The sequence below is a fragment of the Dermacentor albipictus genome, chromosome 1, assembly GCF_038994185.2.
Source record: "Dermacentor albipictus isolate Rhodes 1998 colony chromosome 1, USDA_Dalb.pri_finalv2, whole genome shotgun sequence".
Taxonomy (NCBI): Eukaryota; Metazoa; Arthropoda; class Arachnida; order Ixodida; family Ixodidae; genus Dermacentor; species Dermacentor albipictus.
The window spans coordinates 204,077,137-204,097,525 of NC_091821.1; the positions used below are offsets into that span (position 1 = coordinate 204,077,137).

The window sequence follows — 20,389 nt, forward strand, 5'->3', positions numbered from 1 at the left end:
AAGAGCTTGATGGAGCAACTCACCGCCCCGTTCCAAAAGGGACTCTCATAACATCGATTCATCCATCCATACATCCGGGGCCCAACCAGGATGGGAGCGCACTAATCAGAAGGCGCTCCAGGGGAGGTGGGAGGAGAGGGGTATATGTGCAGGTGTTTCGTCGGCGCGAGCCCCTTTCGCCTCATGGATTCCGCAAGGCACGAGCAGCAGTACCGACGTCGCACAAATCCCGAGCTTCGAGAGCGAGAAACGCGAGCAAAGCGCCAGCAAAGGGAAGCCGCTACTATCGAGGATCAGGAACGGGAAGCGCAACCCAAGCACCGATTGAGGCAAGCCAGCCCCCACTTTCAAAAGAAGGCAACCCAAGCCAAGCACCAGCAGAGGCACGCTACCAACTTCGAGGATAGTACACTGTAAAATAATTTACACCCTAAAAGTGAAAAGGGGTGTAAATTTGTCTATAACTCACACGCTTATGGTGTCCGTTATATAGATAACGCCCTATAAGGGTGTGAGTTATAGACGCATTTACACCTTTTTTCACTTTTAGGGTGTAAATTATTTTACAGTGCAGGCCGAGCAGAGACGTCGACCCAGAGGGCTCCGATAGGTGGTTTAAGAGAGAAATCCTCGACCGTGAGTGCGGCCACAGCTGCAAGCTGCAAGCTGCGAATAGACTTGTGGTTTGAGCACAACCTCACGCAACTGAAGAGTGTGCGCAATCCGGAACCGAAGCTCGGATCAAGGAGGATACATAAAAATTGCTGGAGTGGAGAGGGCGCGCTCCGACCGAAGCCTCCGTCCGCCATCTTGCCAGAGGCAGAAAGCGCGCTCGGCTCCGGCGGCACCGGCTCGCGCTGCTGTTTTCGTGAGTTGGTCTGCAGTGCAAGTTGATGTGAGGGGCATGTAAACACCATCGATTTGATTATGGTTGCCTCTTGCGTTGCCTACGGATGTGCGAACAGGCTGAAGGGTTGTGGCCTCACGTTTCACCTGTAAGTACTCGAGAACACGTTCATTGAGCCACTACGCTCGCGTTGCCAATGGATGTCAACTGATAAGTTGTGTGTGTGTGTGCAACGACTAATAGTCCTGGAATTGCCGACAGGTTTCCAAAAGATCCGGAGCTGCGGAGCCTGTGGGAGCGGGCTGTTCGCCGTGAAAGGTGGCATGCGAAAGATGGAGATCGCCATTGTTGTGTGCATTTCGCGCCGGAGTGCTTCGACCGCACCGGACATACAACGCGACTGCGTGCGGGTAGTGTTCCTTCTGTGTTCCCTGGGTTTCCGGAGCATCTACAGAAGCCCGTGAGTATGTTGGAACGTCGCGCGTTGTAGTTGTGGCGGTCTCGTTTTCGTTAAGAAGTGACCGTGATAAGCCGGATAAAAATCAACACTGTGTGCCCTGCCAGCTGCAAAAGCGAGAAATGCGACTGAGTTTCTCGAGCTCATTAGACCGCGGATGTCGTTTTCAACTAATGTCATTAAATATACCATTGCCACAGCTAATGAAGGGCATTACCTTTGAATGACATTCTATGAAAATTACATCAAATTTGCCGTCTAGCAGGGTCGCCTCAGCTAGGCTGAAACCATGACCTTGGATAGAGACCGCTATTGCGCCTAGATTTTGCACAGCTTCAATTTTTTTTTTCATTTTCATAGGATAAAAAGTACGAAAACTGCTACTCATAACCGTAGGCTGCAGATGCGGCTTCAGTCTGCAAATCTGTTCAGTAAGCGCGCGTCGGTGGTGAGGCGAGGAGATCTAATTAATATGCAAGCTCAGATGCTAAACAAAATAAACAGGCTAATGATTTGAAAATATGCTTAAGCGAAATTAGAAAATAATATACATCCACCTTTATGAAGCAGTAAGTTTTGGTAGCAAATGAGGCATAGCTTTACAACTGCTCTTATTTTTCTCTGACTTGAGACTCATCAGATGTACATATGGCGTCTATTTCAGGTGAAAAGGAAGCGTCCAGGCCGCAAGCATGAAGACACCCCAGCCAGTAACTGCTCACCGCAGCATGAAAAGTCTGAAGCTGAAGAAGAGCCACCTGTGCCTTCACCCACCAAACAATGGTACAAGGAAAAAGTCAGTGCCTCTGAGGAAGAAATAACTCAGCTAAAAAAGAAAATTAAAACTTTGCAGCAAACGAAGCGAAGACTCACAAAGAGAAATGAGACAGCGCAAGAAATTATCAAGGAAATCAGAGATCAAAAACTCCTTTCAGAAGAAGGATCACAGGTGTTCACGTCTTCATTTTCAAGTGATATTCAACAGCTTCTGAACAGAGCGGGCAACAAGCAAAAGGGTGTATACACACCCGAGCTCCGCGCGTTCGCGCTGACTTTGCATTTTTATTCCCCGGCCGCGTATGACTACGTCAGGTCCAAATTCAATGATGCCCTTCCTTCACAGCGGACACTTAGGCAATGGTATCGCTCAGTCCACGGAGCTCCTGGCTTTACAGATGAACCATTTTGCTTCCTTCAAAAATTTACACAATGACGGAATGAGCCATTCTACTGCGCTCTGATCGTGGACGACATGGCCATAAGAAAACACGTAGAACTTGTTGGAAACAAAATTGTCGGGTATGTGGACTTTGGAACAGGGTTAGATGACGACAGTCTCCCTGAAGCGAGAAATGTGTGTGTACGTGATTGTTGGTGTAAATGCCAGAATCAAGATGCCTGTCGCTTACTTTTTGATCGACACACTCACTGGTGCCGAGAGGGCGGAGCTGACTAAGCAGTGTATTGACAAGCTTGAGTCAGTGCAGGCTAATGTCATCTCTCTTACATTTGATGGTGCCTCCTCTAACTTCACTATGGCGAAATGTTTAGGCGCTGAGCTTCTACTGTCTTGTCACCGGTTTTCTACAAGCTTTGTCAACCCTGCTGACTGCACCAAAACATTCAGTTTATCTTAGATGCCTGTCACATGATTAAGCTTGTGCGGAACTCACTGGCAACTGTAAGCCACCTTATTGACATGGAAGGAAATCACGCGAAGTGGGCTTATATACTGGCATTGGAGGCATTGCAACGTGGAGAAGGGTTGCGGCTTGGAAACAAGCTCACACAGGTGCATGTCCAGTGGGAAAAGCAAAAAATGAAAGTACGATATGCAGTACAAGCGTTGAGTGCTTCAGTTGCTGACGCCTTGGACTTCTGCGAACAAGTGCTCAAGCTGCCACAGTTCAAGGGTGCCACTGCAACAGCTAAGTTCATTAGGCTTTTTGATCGCTTGTTCGACATCATGAACTCTCGAAACCCACTTGCAAGGTCCTATAAGGCACCTCTTCGCAAGCAGAATGAAGCCCTCTGGAAGCTATTCTTTTCCGAGGCCCGTGCCTATATACAAGGGCTAAGAAGACCCTGCAGGGCGTCCAGTAATAGAAGGGCTGAAGAAAACTGGGTTCGTTGGATTTTTGGTGTGCATGACCAGCACAGAAAAATCGTTCGATGAGCTTGTTCGCAAGGATCAGCTGAAATACTTGCTGACGCACAAGCTTAGCCAAGATCACGCCGAAAACTTCTTCGGGTCCATACGTGCACGAGGTGGTCATAACAACAACCCAACCGCTGCGCAGTTCATGGCTGCATACAAGCGTCTGTTGGTTCAGACAGAAGTGACTTCATCAAGCTCCGGAAACTGCTCCCAAGACATAGTCTGAATTCTAAATCCAACAACTACAGGAGCTTTGGTAGGTGAAAGCAGCATGCTTACTGATATGCGCAGGTCATCAATCCTGCAGGCCGAAGACCACAACTATACCCATCACATTGACTGCCCAGAAAGCCTGTCAGCTTTTGTCGGTGCTGTAGTGCCGTACATTGCAAGTTTCGTCGTTAAGAAAGTTCGTTCAACGGTAGCATGTGAACTGTGCATCGCAGCCCTGCACTCGGATGAACTGGCACCTTTAATTAGGCAAAAGAGCCGAGGTGGACTTATTTCACCGTCACAAGACGTCGTTGGCCTGTGTGAAGCAGTTGAAAAGGGGCTGCGACGGCTACAGGCAGAATATGATACTATTAAAATGGTGACGGTAAGATCAAAACACCTCATCCTTGAAGTCCTGGGCACCTGCACAGAGAAAAACTGGTTCCAGAAACTGGAGGACCACATCCTTGATCTTGATCCACTTGATAACCATATTTATATCTTGTGCAAAAAATCGCTGAAGAATATATAAAAGTGTGAATACACCACATGACGAAAGAACGAAACCGTGAACTGATCAAAAACAAAGTGAGACCACTTTTGTCGAGGGTGATTATTTTCAATCACCAGTAGGGTGTCTATTATGGTGTTCTTGACTGTATGTGAAATTTTCTCCTTAATATCTGCTCATTTGAACTGCCTTCTGCATATCAGTTGGCTGCTGGTTGATGGTAAATAAACGACTACAGCTAGAACCGCACATTTGCATTCCTTTCTAAATGGGAGCAGCTACATCAGCAAAGCGAAAAAGCGCGAGCGCAGCTGCATTACGCTTTTCTCCTTAATATTTGCGCAGTTACACTGCCTTTTACATTCCAGTTTTCTGCTAGCTGATGGAAAATAAATGTATATAACTAGAACCACTCGTTTTTGTTGCTCTGTAAATGCGAGCAACGTCATCCGCAGCGCGGCAAAGCACGAGCGCGGCAATGCTAAGCTTTTCTGCTTAATGTTTGAGCTGGCAAACTGCCTTGTACATGGCAGTTTCCCTTTGGTTGACGAAAAATAGACGTTTAATACTGGAACCGCTCGTTAGCGTTGCTTTGTAAACGCGAGAAAGGGCGGCTGCGCTATGCTTTTCTCCTTTAGATTTACGCAGTTACATAGCCTTCTTCACGCCAGTCGGCTGCTACATTTTATGGGAGATAACCGTTTACAACCAGAAGCACTTGTTTTCATTGGTTTCTGAATGCGAGCGCCTTCATGAGCAGCGCGAAAAAGTAAAGGCGCGGCTGCGCCGCTGCCTTTTGCCTCTGGTAAGATGGCCGCCGGCCGTTCGGCGCGGCTTCACCCTTGCCCATAGGCGCGTATAGGCGGCTTCCACTCCAGCAATTTTTATGTATCCTCCTTGGCTCGGATCTAGCAAAACGACGACAAGGAGACAAAAGACTTCAATGAAAATCGCACTAAACACGAGTTCGAACTTACGAAAACGACCACCAGCTTCGCTGTTTTGACAGCTTTCAGTGCGTGGAACTGGCCTTACTTTTTTTCTTGTTTGCTTATTTTCAAAGTGAAAGGCACCACCTCATCATCATCATCAGTAGAGGCGCTACGAGGCTATAAAAAATTCACAGTTTCGTCCGAAAGACGAAGCATCGATTGCGATAGGAAATTTGTAGGCATATCCATAATAAGTAAGGGTATATATTAGTTTTATCGGCCGTATAATGTTGTAAACACTCGCTTCGCAATGGCACAAAAGTGCTCGGCACTACGTTGGCCCGAAATCACTGGCCGACCTGACCGAACTCGGCCTATGGGCCGTTGGTCAGTTGCCGAGCGCGGCCCATATTTGGGCTTTGACACTGGGCTCGCGTTGGTCGACGTTATGGCCAGCGACATTGGGCCCACCTGAATGACCAACCTGGCCAACTGTTAGCCACAGTAGGTCCACGCTTGTCCCGGTGTTAATTAGCAAAATTTGGTAGGCCGCTCGTTTATATATGTATTTGTTTTTATACCAGGTGTTTTTTTAGCTGCACCAAAATTTTAAAAATTGCCTGTAGGAGATAGCACAATTCTAACCCCTGAGCTAAATTACACGACGAGGTGACCATTGCTTCTTCGAGAAATCAAAATGCTTAATTCAATAATTAACATTGTTGGACTAATTAACGTTTTTGATTAATCACTCTACAGAAGATATTTCAATCTACGCATTATATCAGGCGAGTTCGCAAGGGGCATCAACTTGGAACGAATTCTCAGGACTACAGCAGGTTCGAGATACTAAATTTTGAAGTGTTGGACGAAATGTATTGGCGTTCCAGTTACGTTTGTGTTCAGTGCATAAAAAAGCACTTTCATAGCAATGTAAGTGGAATAACAGTGCATTTTTATCGCAATTGTTTGACGGCACATATCTTGAAACCGGTGCCATATATTCTCAGAATTCGTTCCAACAAAATTACTGACTACATTAACAAGCATGGTGTCAGCGTGCACAGACGAACATGCACACATCACACTCGATTACCGCGGACACTCCCTATCAAAACGCTGGCGTGAGCAAGCGCGGCAGCAGAAGCGAGCGAAGTGATCTTCATGCTGTCTATCGGGCTTCAACGCAAACTGAGCGGCGAGAATACAGCACATGCAAAGCTACGAGCCGTCGGCCCACCTGGACTCTACCCCCAAAGTAGATCGCCTGCAAGATAAACCCGCGTGACCGCGCGCGGCCGCGCCATACGCAGTTACTGCCGAAGTACACCCCCCCCCCCCCTACCTCTAATTCCCCCGGTACTTTGCGCGTGAAGACGGCGCGTTTCCTCCCCCGTATTTCTTACCTTGCGCGCCCGAGGTTGAGTCGCGATCGTATACGCTCAGTACGTGTAGCAGACGCCGCGCGACGACGGTGTTATCGCCCTTGCACTTCATACGGAACACCCCAGCGACGCCGATGGCAAAAATGCGCCTGGAGAGTCCGTGTAATTGCTTTTGCAATAAAAATCTGGTCTTTTATTTGCAGCCTGGATGTTATATAAACATATTCACTTGCAGTACATCATACATATACATCATACATATATACTGGCGTTCGGCGTTACAGTCTTAAACAAATGTACAACTTTTGGGCTGTATATTTGCCGCACAACGATAATCGTCATCTCTCCTGCTTGCGTTTCCTTTCTTGAAAACGCTGCGCTCGCTACTTTCCGGTCTAGAATGCTCTGTCATGCTGATAACGCGCATGCCATTCGTGACTTGGCAGTACCGGGTTCGCAGCGTTAAAAAAAGGAAATGCGGGCAAGACAGATGACGATTATCGTTGTGTGGCAAGAGATACAACTAAAAGGGTGTAATTTTCATTAAGAGTGTAGTGTACACTCTTACACTCTCAAAACGGTTGCACCCTTTGGGGTGTATATTTGTCCCACAACAATAATCGTCATCTGCCTTGCTTGCGTTTCCTTTCCTGAAAACTCGGCGCTCGCTACTTTCCTGTCGAGAATGCTGCGTCACACTGATAAGGCGCATGCCGTTCGTGACTGGAAAGTACCGTGCTCGCAGCGTTAAAGAAAGGAGACGCGGGCAGCACAGATGACGATTATTGTTGTCGGACAAGATACGCCCCAAAGGGTGTAAATTTTTCTAAGAGTGTACACTCTTAGAAAAATTTACACCCTTTGGGGCGTATCTTGTCCCACAACAATAATCGTCATCTGCCTTGCCCGCGTTTCCTTTCTTTAACGCCGCGAGCTCGGTACTTTCCAGCCACGAACGGCATGCGCCTTATCAGCGTGACGCAGCATTCTCGACAGGAAAGTAGCGAGCGCCGAGTTTTCAGGAAAGGAAACGCAAGCAAGGCAGATGACGATTATTGCTGTGGGACAAATATACACCGCAAAGGGTGCAACCGTTTTAAGAGTGTCTAAGAAAGGTTTACACCCTTGTGAGTGTATATTTGCCACACAACAATAATCGTCATCTGTCTTGCCCGCATTTCCTTTCTTGTAAACGCCGCACCCGCTACTTTTCTGTCGGGAATGCTATGTCATGCTGATAACGCGCATGCCGTTCGTTACTGAAAAGTACCGGGCTCGCCGCCTTAAAGAAAGGAAATGCGGACAAGACAGATGACGATTATGGTTGTGTGGCAAATATACACCCCAAAGGGTGCAACTGTTTTTAGAGTGCAGTCACGAACGCCTTGCACGTTATCAGTGTGACACAGCGTTCTTGACAGAAAAGTAGCGAGCTCCGAGTTTTCAAGGAAGGAAACGTAAGCAAGGCAGATGACGATTATTGTTGTGGGACACATATACACCCCAAAGAGTGCAAATGTTTTACACTCAACACTCTTAGAAAATTTTACACCCTTTGGGGCTTATCTTGTCCCACAATAATAACCGTCATCTGTCTTGCACGCGTCTCCTTTCTTTAACGCTGCGAGCCCGGTACAACCCAGTCACGAACGGCATGCGCGTTAGCAGTGTGACGCAGCATTCTCGACAGGAAAGTACACTCTAAAACAGTTTGCACCCTTTGGGGTGTATATTTGTCCCACAACAATAATCGTCATCTGCCTTGCTTGCGTTTCCTTTCCTGAAAACTCGGCGCGCGCTACTTTCCTGTCGAGAAATGCTGTGTCACACTGATAACGCGCATGCCGTTCGTGACTGGGAAGTACCGGGCTCGCAGTGTTAAAGAAAGGAAACGCGGGCAAGACAGATGACGATTATTGTTGTGGGACAAATATACACCCCAAAAGGTGCAACTGTTTTTAGAGTGTAGCGAGCGCCGAGTTCTCAAGAAAGGAAACGCAAGCAAAGCAGATGACGATTATTGTTGTGGGAGAAATATGCACCCCAAAGGGTGCAACCGTTCTTAGAATACTCACTCTTAGAAAAATTTAAACCCTTTGGGGCGTATCCTGTCCCACAACAATAATCGCCATCTGTCTTGCCCGCGTTTCCTTTCCTTTACGCTGCGAGCCCGGTACTTCCCAGTCACGAACGGCATGCACGTTATCAGTGTGACGCAGCATTCTCGACAGGAAAGTAGCCAGAGCCGAGTTTTCAAGAAAGGAAACGCCAGCAGGGCAGATGACGATTATTGTTGTGGGACAAATACACACCCCAAATGGTGCAACCATTTTAAGAGGGTACATACACTCTTAAACAAAATTACACCCTTTGGGTCTTAAGCCACACAACGATAATCGTCATCTGTGTTTTCCGGTGAGCGCGCTACTTCCAAGTCACGAACGGCACGCGCGTTATCAGCATGACACTCTTAAAACGGTTGCACCCTTTGGTGTGTATATTTGTCCCACACTCTTAAAACGGTTGCACCCTTTGGGGTGTATATTTGTCCCACAACAATAATCGTCATCTGGCTTGCTTGCGTTTCCTTTCCTGAAAACTCGGCGCTGGCTACTTTCCTGTCGAGAATGATGCGTCACGCTGATAACGCGCATGCCGTTCGTGACTGGGAAGTACCGGGCTCGCAGCGTTAAAGGAAGGAAACGCGGGCAAGACAGATGACGATTATCGTTGTGGGACAAGTAAAAGCCCAAAGGTTGTAATTTTTTCTAAGAGTGCACAACGATAATCGCCATCTGCCTTGCTTGCGTTTCCTTTCTTGAAAACTCGGCGCTCGCTACTTTCCTGTCGAGAATGCTGCGTCACACTGATAACGCGCATGCCGTTCGGGACTGGGAAGTACCGGGCTCGCCGCGTTAAAGAAAGGAAACGCGGGCAAGACAGCTAGATGACGATTATCGTTGCCGACAAGATAAGCCCCAAAGGGTGTAAATTTTTCTAAGAGTGTAGAGCTTTCTCGACAGAAGCACTCAGAAAAATTTACACCCTTTTGGCCTTATCTTGATTGTCCCACAACGATAATCGTCATCTGTCTTGCCCGCGTTTCCTTTCTTTAACGCTGCGAGCCCGGTAGTTCTCAGTCACGAACGGCATGCGCGTTATCAGTGTGACATAGCAGTTTCGAATGGGAAGTAGCGAGCCCCGAGTTTTCAAGAAAGGAAACCCAAGCAAGGTAGATGGTGATAATTGTTGTGGGACAAGATAAGCCCCAAAGGGTGTAAATATTTATAACATTGCACTCTAAAACAGTTTGCACCCTTTAGGGTGTATATTTGTCCCACAACGATAATCGTCATCTGCCTTGCTTGCGTTTCCTTTCTTGAAAACGCTGCGCTCGCTACTTTCCTGTCGAGAATGCTGCGTCACGCTGATAACGCGCATGCCATTCGTGACTGAGAAGTACCGGGCTCGCAGCGTTATAGAAAGGAAACGCGGGCAAGACAGATGACGATTATTGTTCTGTGACAAATATACACCCCAAAGGGTGCAACTGTTTTTAGAGTGCACACAACAATAATTGTCATCTGTCTTGCCCGCAGTTCCTTTCTTGAAAACGCTGGGCTCGTTACTTTCCTGTCGGGAATGCTATGTCATATAATGCGCATGCACTCCTAGGCAAAGTTACACCCTTTGGCTTGCCCCTTCTGCCACACAACAATAATCGTTATCTGCCCTGATGCGTTTCCTTTCTTTAACGCTGCGAGCCCGGAACTTTCCAGTAACGAACGGCACGCGCGTTATCAGAAGGGGCACTCCCAAGGGTGCAAACCGTTCTATGCTGATAACGAGCGTGCCGTTTGTTTCTGGAAAGTACCGGGCTCGCAGCGTTAAAGAAAGGAAATGCTTCAAGGCAGATAACGATTATTGTTGTGTGGCAGAAGGGGCAAGCCAAAGGGTGTAACTTTGCCTAACACTCTTAGAACAATTTACACCCTTTGGGGCGTATCTTGTCCCACAACAATAATCGTCATCCGTGCTGCCCGCGTTTCCTTTCTTTAACGCTGCGAGCCCGGTACTTTCCAGTCACGAGCGGCATGCGCCTTATCAGTGTGACGCAGCATTCTCGACAGGAAAGTAGCGAGCGCCGAGTTTTCAGGAAAGGAAACGCGAGCAAGGCAGATGACGATTATTGTTGTGGGACAAATATACACCCCAATGGGTGCAACCGTTTTAAGAGTGAAGAGTGTGTCGTTCGTTACTGGAAAGTAATGGGCTCGCCGCTTAACGAAAGGAAATGCGGACAAGACATGACAATTATTGTTGTGTGGCAAATATACACCCCAAAGGGTGCCACTGTTTTTAAAGTGCACTCTTAGAAAAATTTACACCCTTTGGGGCTTATCTTGTCCCACAACAATAATCGTCATCCGTCTTGCCCGCATTTCCTTTCTCTAACGCGGCGAGCCCGGTACTTCCCAGTCACGAACGGCATGCGCGTTATCAGTGTGACGCAGCATTCTCGATACGAAAGTAGCGAGCGCCGAGTTTTCAGGAAAGGAAACGCAAGCAATTGGCAGATGACGATTATTGTTGTGGGACAAATTTGCACCCCAAACGGTGCAACAGTTTTAAGACTGTGTAGAAGTGCACTCTACACTCTTAGAAAAATTTACACCCTTTGGGGCGTATCTTGTCCCACAACAATAATCGTCATCCGTGCTGCCCGCGTTTCCTTTCTTTAACGCTGCGCGCCCGGTACTTTCCAGTCACGAACGACATGCGCCTTATCACTGTGACGCAGCATTCTCGACAGGAAAGTATCGAGCGCCGAGTTTTCAGGAAACGCAAGCAAGGCAGATGACGATTATTGTTGCGGGACAAATATACACCCCAAAGGGTACAACCGTTTTAAGAGTGTAGATAAAGTTTGCACCCTTTGGGGTGTATATCTGCCACACAATGATTATCGTCATCTGCCTTGCTTGCGTTTCCTTTTTTTAACGCTGCGAGCCCGGTACTTTCCAGTAACGAACGGCACGTGCGTTATCAGCATGACATAACTTTCCCGACAGAAAAGTAGCGGGCGCGGCGTTTTCAAGAAAGGAAACACATCAAGGCAGATGACGATTATCGTTGTGTGCACTCTTAGAAAAATTTACACCGTTTGGGGCGTATCTTGTCCCGCAACAATAAATGTCATCTGTCTTGCCCGCGTTTCCTTTCTTTAACGCTGCGAGCCCGGTACTTCCCAGTCACGAACGGCATGCGCGTTATCAGTGTGACGTAGCTTCTCGAAAAGGAAAGTAGCGAGCGCCGAGCTTTCAAGAAAGGAAACTCGGGCAAGACAGATGACGATTATTGTTGTGGGACAAGATAAGCCCCAAAGGGTATAAATATGTCTCACACTCTTAAAACGGTTGCACCCTTTGGGGTGTATATTTGTCCCACAACAATAATCGTCATCTGCCTTGCTTGCGTTTCCTTTCTTGAAACTCGGCGCTCGCTACTTTCCTGTCGAGAATGCTGCGTCACACTGATAACGCGCATGCCGTTCGTGACTGAGAAGTACCGGGCTCGCAGCGTTAAAGAAAGGAAACGTGGGCAAGACAGATGACGATTATTGTTGTGGGACAAGAAACGCCCCAAAGGGTGTAAATTTTTCTAAGAGTGCAGAGTGTGGCAGATATACACCTCAAAGGGTGCAAACCTTTTAGAGTGCACTCTTAGAAAAGTTTACTCCCTTTGTAGTGTATATTTGCCACACAACAATAATCGTCATCTGTCTTGCCCGCATTTCCTTTCTTGAAAACGCTGCGCTCGTTACTTTCCTGTCGGGAGTGCTATGTCATGCTGATAACGCGCATGCCGTTCTTTACTGGAAAGCACAGGGCTCGCCGCGTTAAAGAAAGGAAATGCGGACAAGACAGATGACGGTTATCGTTCTGTGGGAAATACACACCCCAAAGTGTGCAACTGTTTTTACACTCTTAGAAAAATGTACACCCTTTGGGGTTTATTTTGTCCCAGAACAATAATCGCCATCTGTCTTGCCCGCGTTTCCTTTCTTTAGCGCTGCGAGCCCGGTACTTCCCAGTCGCGAACGGCATGCGCGTTATCAGTGTGACGTAGCATTCTCGACAGGAAAGTAGAGAGCGCAGAGTTTTCAAGAAAGGAAACGCGAGCAAGGCAGATGACGATTATTGTTGTGGAACAAATCTACACCCCAAATGGTGCAACCCTTTTAAGAGTGTAGAGCGCACGGACGCTTGATCGAAACTGAAACCATATAGAAATACATTCTCACGTATCCCCGTGGCACTCTGTGCTTCATTATGGGCGAATTTCGCTTCTCCTTTGCGGTTATTGTTTTTTTCTTGTGTTTTTGTGTATGTATTGCCTTCGGTTATGCCGAAACTTTGTGAATTGAGCGACAATGCTCGCGGAGCGACCCATCGAGACCACTCATAATGATGATGATGATAGCAATGATAGAACCCGGGTATGGTACCCGCATGGAGCCGGCCAGCCGACGCTGTTTATAGGGTCCCTGTTGGTTCTTTATTTTAAGGGGTCCCCTAGTATCATGACTGTGTGGTGGACGGACGTACTACGCAAGTCGCGGTAGTTGCAACTTGCCGTGTAGCTTTTAGATTGCGCGAGGACACCTTAGCACTGCCGTTGTTCGCAGTTGCAAAGGCTACGAACTCCATGCTAGTTATCGCTGTTCTGCGAACCATTTTCTCGAGAGTATATAATAATAGGAACTTTGTTTGTGCAATCATGAGCACTACACTGAATGAGTCTCCTCGCGACATAGTAGAGGAGAGTGATGGTGGTTGCGGAGTGAAGAGAAAAGCCGAAGAACCGGTCACTGGCTTGGACATAAAGAAGGCAAGCCCGCAGATCTAGAGTTCTGAACCTCGTGTTATAACCGTGCATGCTGACAGCTGCCAGTAGTCGATGGCCCTTTCAGTTGACGTTTACGCGCGCCTGCGTGTAGCGTGCATCAATAATTGTTGTTGTTGCATCAATATTTGATCGTTGTGTATGTTTTCCTTCTATTTTTTTTTTTGTCAGAAACTGGTACGTAAACCAAAATCCACAAAGTTCCAAACTGCTGTACTCACGTAGATGGCTTTGAATGGAAGAAAAACGTGCAGTCCTCATTTAAAATAATCACTGCCAGAACGTGCAAGGCGGTTTGCATTTGTGAATATTGTGATTTGTGCTTTTAGATTAGGCAAGGGCAAAAAGAGCTGCGACCCGGCTTTGGCAGCGACAGATTCGACGAGACAGAATACTACTTTCAGCATGGTAAGTAACAGTTCCCTACGCTGTGACGCTTATGTGATGCATTTATGTAACGCTTTTCACTGGCGTCTTTCTAGGTCTGCGGAAAGTGTACCCTTACTATTTCACCTACACTACATTCTGCAAGGGACGCTGGGTAGGACATCTTCTTGTTGATGTGTTTACCAGGGAGTTCAGAGCTCATTCAAGAGAAGTCTATGTAAGTAGTTGCGACTGCTTGACAACCAAATGTGTGGAAAACAATTTGGGATTCGTGATACAGTACAATTTATTATGGTGCAGTATATATCGTGTTATTGAAACCTTACCATCGGAGGCTTTTTAGTGCTTCAAAATTTTAAAATGAAACTCAGTGATTTTAGAAGAAAGAAGCTCAAGTTTCATTCCACTGACAGTCAGTGTATACAAGAATCGGGAATCCATCTTTGGTATTGCACTGCTGAGAGACGTTCATTGCTGCTTTTACAGCACTAAATTGTGGGTACAGCGCTCTTGTGGGTTCTCTTAGCTTGAAAGTGGTATGAATTTTTCCTCTGCCTTACTCATGTTTGCTAATGCAGCTGTGCAGGTGCATGTACAGGAATCAAAAGTATTCATTCTGTTCTGACATGTGTTAGTGACATTTACTGGCTTCTCTTATGCTTGAGGTAGCATTGTGAAATGTGAAGTTCAAAACAGTTGTGAGCAAAAGCTTGGTCACCATATACACAGCGAAAAAGTTCTTCAATATCTAAGCAAGCACACATTAGTAGTGTTCCAGTGCTCATGTGAATGTGCAACAAATGCTATACACAGTCACAATTCCATGTTTGATGGCTGTGTTAGAAGTAGCATTTCGTTTTTGCTGATACCATGGTCTCCAAGCATTTGCTCCTGAGGGTATATGTAGCAGCGCATGCTGAGTAAGGTTGCTTCAGACCCACAGTTTCCTCTAAACTTAGTCGCTTGAATCTGGAGTAACATCCAATAAGGCTTCAACCGAGGCTAGTTGGTACGACATCGTTAATTTTACTGTGCTAGAATTTCACAGAAGCAAAATGAAAAGTACGAGAACGAATGTGTGCAATATGAGCGCACATGTTCGTCTGTGTCCTTTTCATTGTTGCTTGTGTGAAATTCCAGCACACTAAAGTGATCAATCTGGAGCACAACATTTTGGACACAACAGTAGACTGGAGCTGTGCAGCACCATACTACAATATGTCCTACATTTGTCGAAGGGACAAGTCTGAAAGGAGCACTGACAGTGGAATTTTTTGTCCTGCTCCTTTGATTTTTTAGGTAGCGCGTGGCTTCGTGATTACAGTATCATGCCCGAATTCCTCACTCCGGGGGGTTGATGGCTCATCAAAGTGTGCAGAGAATGTGATAGGGGGGCCTCTGGATCCACGAGTGATAGCGCAACGAATAATTAAATGGTTATGTGCAATGCGGCTCGTGAAAAAGGAGACTCGTCACATCACTGAAAGTGGAGGTGTTGGTCATGTGGTATCCTAAACAACTTAGCTTGCCAGTCAGCCTGCTGTGATGCCTGAAGGCCATACAGTGACCATGTCGCTGAAAGCTGCCAACTTTTCCATCCAATTGTGTGCCTTTCAAAGAAATGCAAATGGAAATTCTCTCCCCTCTTGTCCTGTGGAGTGCTAAATAGACTTTGCTTTCGACAGCATGGCCGTGGTGTGTTTGTGGTGTGTTTGTGTGTACACGCGTCAGTGATATCAGGTACCACAAGACTATGACAGCTGGTGACGTGATCAAGTCTCCTTTTTCACATCCAAAGCAATATTGTTTACGCTGCGCATTTTGAGCAGGTCTCATTAAAAGGCAACATAATTATTTGTTGCACACTAATGTAGTTGAAGCTCTGTAGTGTAATTACTGTGTTGATGGCTATCCAAGAAGGCACTAAATATGAGACTAAAATTTTCTGCAGTCTTAAAAAACTTGAAACCCTTTGGGACATATCTTGTCCCACAACAATAATCGCCATCTGCCTTGCTTGCGTTTCCTCTCTCGAAAACTCTGACCTCATTACTTTCCTCTTGAGAATGTTATGTCACACTGGTAATGCACATGCCGTTTGGACCTGGAAGTACCGGGTGCAGCATAAAAGAAAGGAAATGCAGGCAAGATAGGTGACTATTGTTGTCGGACAAAATAAGCCCCTAAGGGTGCAAACTTTTTTAAGAGTGTGTCAGTACTCCTATAACTCATATTTACAACAAGCTTTTAATAATGAAACATTTCAATGCTTAACATTGCACTGCAAAGAGACATTCATTGCTGCATTTACATCTCTAAATTGAGCCCTTGTCTGTTATCTTAGCTTAAAAGCGGTATGAATTCTTTCTGTGCCTTACTCTTGTTGGCTAATGCAGGCTGAACACTATACTGCACATTCATTGTTCTTATGCAGTCTCATGTTTCATCCGAGAGCCACTGACTGGAACTGAAAAAACAGTGTTTCTTTTTGTCTTCCTTCTTTGTGCTCAAAATCATAACTTTATCTGCAAAGCAAAAGTACTTGTGAAATAGTCAGAACAAGGATATTGACCCTTTGTAGTGGAGCATATCATGCATGCAAAGATGAACATGTGCTGTGCTGGTTTTGGCAGCCTCTTTACAGTGGTGCTATGTGTCTGGCATATAATTTTTCGTGAGTGGTGGCTAGCAGGGTCGCCACAGGGACATTGTCCTCTCCGCTTGCTTATTGGGATTCATCTTGCTGGCACATGGTGCATTTTTTGTGCACAAGACACTCTGTCTGGTCTGCTGCCATGACAGCTTGCTTCATATATAGTGATGTCCCCTGTGATTAAAAATATCTTGCCACACCATAAACAATACTGGCCCCATGCTTATTTGCGGTGCCACTTTTGGTTGTAGGACTCTTTCAGAAGAAAGGGGCAAGTGGGGGAAAAAAGGAGTGCATTGCATGCATGGAAATGCCAGGAAGTGGCAAACTTGTGCTCGGCATCTTCCCTGGAAGGCGAAGACAGATTAAAGACACATTTGACATATGGTGTTTCATTTGTCATAATTCATTATTCTGACAAACTAGTCTCTATAGGCACTTTCACCAATACATACAGTTAAAACCACAGTAAATAGTACTACTGGCAATTGCTGAAGCTGCAGCTGAGGGGATACAGTACCACTCTGCATTGGTATCAGTCATATGTATCTGTTTGCTTTATTTGTTATATTACATGACTTTTACAACTAAGTGACCTTTATAATGAATGGTTTTGGACGCCTCAAGCACTTTGTTATAAAGGCGTTCAACTGTATATCTAACAGAGAATATGGGCTGATCCCAGAGGCAGTGCAGTCAAACACAGCATATCAAAGCACTCGCGTTTGCAGGGAAAAAATGTGAGAAAGTGGTTTGTGAAACATGCACCAGACATTTCAAAGAGCGGCTTTGGCACAAGGGAAGCATGCGTGCAGTTGTGGCATAATGGTTACAGCATTGGGTTTCTGTGCAGGGAGACAGAGGCTCGAGCCCATCATTGGTCACGCATTTATGTATAGCATTATAGGCAGACTTCACCCGCTTTGGAGGTATATAACAGAAAACTCTAGGTGTATTGAGCGTACGCAAATGCATTACAGTGTGCACCAAATCGCAAGTTTGTAAGAAATACAAAGTATAGAAATTCGACTGATTAATCAGAGTGCGCAAGGTCACCTGTGACGCATGCAGGCACAACTGTTGAGATGCGACAATCTAAGTATGCTATCACGTCAGAAAGTGACGCGAAGTGACGCAAAAATTTGTTTTAAAAACCAATTTTAAATTTTCACTCCGCACATTCCAAGGTAGTAAAAAACGGCATAGCTTTTTCGGTTCTATTTTCCGCACTTTCGAAATCGTGTTTTCACAAGACGTCTGAGAGTTTCTTAAAACAACTGGAGCGTTTGAGAGCGGCAGGTTTTCGAGAGGATGCTATCCGCATGACAGTACAGAAGCTCGTTAAGCGTCTAAAATCAGGAGCACCCACAAGAATGAACAATCTAGAACCTGCTGACAAGAAGAAAAAACTGGTTGTAATTCCATATGTCCATAAGCTATCACACAGTCTCAGGAATGTAGCAGGCAGATTTGATATAAAGGTTGTTTTTTCTGCCCCTAACAAGTTGATCAAAATTTGTAGTAAGATCGATAGGAAATTGGCCCAGGCTGCCTCCACTCGTGCTGGGAAAGGCTGTACTGTTAAGCATACTTCCCCGTTTGTGCACTGTAGAATGGGAGTAGTTTATGAGCTTCCTTTTTCCTGCGGTCACGTATACATCAGTCAAGCAGGTCGTTGCCTCAATATTAGATTGTCTGAACATAGGCGCTCACTAACGGGTAATGCCTACTCGCATGTCGCGCAGCATTGCTCTAAGCATGGGTGCACTCCAATATATAAAAACACCACAATACTTTCCGCGCATAAAAATCAGACTATGAAGGAGATTATTGAGGCATTCCATATCAGAAAAAAAGAGTCGCGTTGTGTAAGCATGCCATCGTTAAATTTGCATGATAGTGAATTTGGATATTTAAGTCTCCTCATAGCGTAGCATTAGATTAAATGGGTTTGCGTGTTTTTTTTGCCTGCGCACTGATAATGACACCATGGATGGGAGAGCATGTGGCTATGGGTTATGTACATAAGTGTGTGAATGCCTTCGAATAAAGTTAGTTGTGAGTTCAGCGCTGTCCTGTGTGTTCCTGCCTTCTGTCTTCGTCTTTTCGCGCTGCCCCTTCAAGATGTTCAACCAGTACCAACTCGCCCAAATGTCGATCCTTCTACATGCACTTAGCATTTTCATGTAAGTGCATGCGCAGTCTACACTGCTTCACATGTATAATATCGATTCACGATAAAATCATGGTCAGGCTTCCCTGTGATTAATTGACATAGGTAAACCTACTCCTTCACAGACTGTAGAGGCTGACTGGTGATTGTGAATTCTTGTTCCCTTGCCCAGCTACTCATCGTTATCTTTGTCTTCTGCAGGTTCATCTTCAACCCCACTCTTACACTCTCTCTGTTAAGGTCCTCAATTATTTGTTGTAACTCGTCTCCTGTCTTGTTGAACAGGACAATGTGATCAGCAAACCGAAGATTGCCGAGATATTCGCCATTGATCCTTAGTCCTAAGCCTTCCCAGTTTAATGGCTTAAATACTTCTTCCAAGCACGCAGTGAATAGCATTGGAGAGATTGTGTCTCTTTGTCTGACCCCTTTCTTTATAGGTATTTTCCTACTATTCTTGTGTAGAATTGAGATAGCTGTGTAATCTCTGTAGATGTTTTCCAAGGTATTAACGTAAGTGGCCTGGGTGCTCCTTGATTATGTAATGCCTCTATGACTGCTGGTATCTCTACTGAATCAAATACCTTTTCGTAATCTATGAAAGCCACATAGAGAGGCTGATTGTACTCTGTGGATTTCTCGATTACATGATAAATGACATGGATGAGATCCATTGTAGAGTATGCCTTCCTCAAGTTACCCTGTTCACTTGGTTGACTAAAGTCCAGTGTTGCCCTTATTCTATTCGAAATTGTCCTGGTGAATATTTTATATAATACTGGGAGTAAGCTAATGGGCCCATAATTTTTCAATTCTTTAACGTCTCCCTTTTTGTGGATTAGTATAATGTTTGCATTCTTCAAGTTCTCTGGGACCTTTGAAGTCGATAGACACTTCATATGAAGAGCCGCCAGTTTTCCAAGCATTATGTCTCCGCCATCTTTGATTAAATCGACTGTTACTCCATCTCCTCCTGCTGCTCTTACTCGTTTCATGTCTTTCAAGGCCCTTCCGACCTTATTGCTAGTTATAGGAGGAGTTTCTGCAACCTGTTCATTACTGCTTCGAATGGAGGTATCATGGCTCTTCTGGGTACTGTATAAGAAGAAATAGGTGAGGATATTTGTGTTGGTACTTTTCTAATGTCTGTGGAACTGCTATTAGCAAAAACTATAATTGTAAGAATTAGTGGGAACCTTAAACATACATCACTATGTATGAGTTTGGAATGTGTCTTGCCAATGTTTTGTCACAATGTATCTACTCAACTGAACTATTTGTTTGGAGTCCTGTGTATGTTCTTCCATGGTGAGCATGATTTGTTTTTTTATTTGTGTTCCAGGAAAATGCTATAAAAGCTGGCCTTGTAACAGTGAACAATAAGGTTGTAGGCACAGACTATCGTCTCAAAGACAATGACCTTCTGGCCAACACTTTGCACAGGTAAGCATGGTAATTTAAATTGGACTTAAATTATGTGAAGTGTAAAAGTATTTTTGATTACGAAGTGAAAAGTGTGTTTGATGTGTTGTAAGGTAATTGCCCAGCCTTTTTATTAGAAAATAAACGGTCTTGGGAGAAAGTAGGTGCCCACTTTTACTCTTTAGGCAGCAGCAGCAGCAATAAGATGAGCACTTAGTTAGTCCTCAATTAATTATCAAAACCATCAACTTTCAGATAATCCTGCTTTGATGCCAGAACTCACTGGGCAGAGCACACATTAACAATCGCTGCTTCCCTGTTTACTAGAAGATCAGAGGGGTGTCT

General features: G+C 45.5%; 1 protein-coding gene and 1 pseudogene across 2 annotated transcripts in view; both read left to right on the top strand.

The window, feature by feature from the left end:
• The first annotated feature begins 3,480 nt into the window (after nt 1-3,480).
• On the top strand, nt 3,481-4,308 carry LOC139056293 (uncharacterized; annotated as a pseudogene).
• An 8,679-nt stretch (nt 4,309-12,987) lies between these two features.
• Nucleotides 12,988-20,389, top strand: part of LOC135896942 (pseudouridylate synthase RPUSD2-like) — a 62,648-nt gene continuing 55,246 nt past the window's right edge. For both annotated transcript variants that reach the window (XM_065425484.2, XM_065425483.2), the window contains exons 1-4: nt 12,988-13,394; nt 13,739-13,817; nt 13,892-14,013; nt 19,965-20,065. In XM_065425484.2, coding sequence (XP_065281556.1) covers nt 13,212-13,394; nt 13,739-13,817; nt 13,892-14,013; nt 19,965-20,065 — 485 coding nt within the window. In that variant the 5' untranslated portion in view covers nt 12,988-13,211. The remainder of the gene's footprint in view (nt 13,395-13,738; nt 13,818-13,891; nt 14,014-19,964; nt 20,066-20,389) is intronic.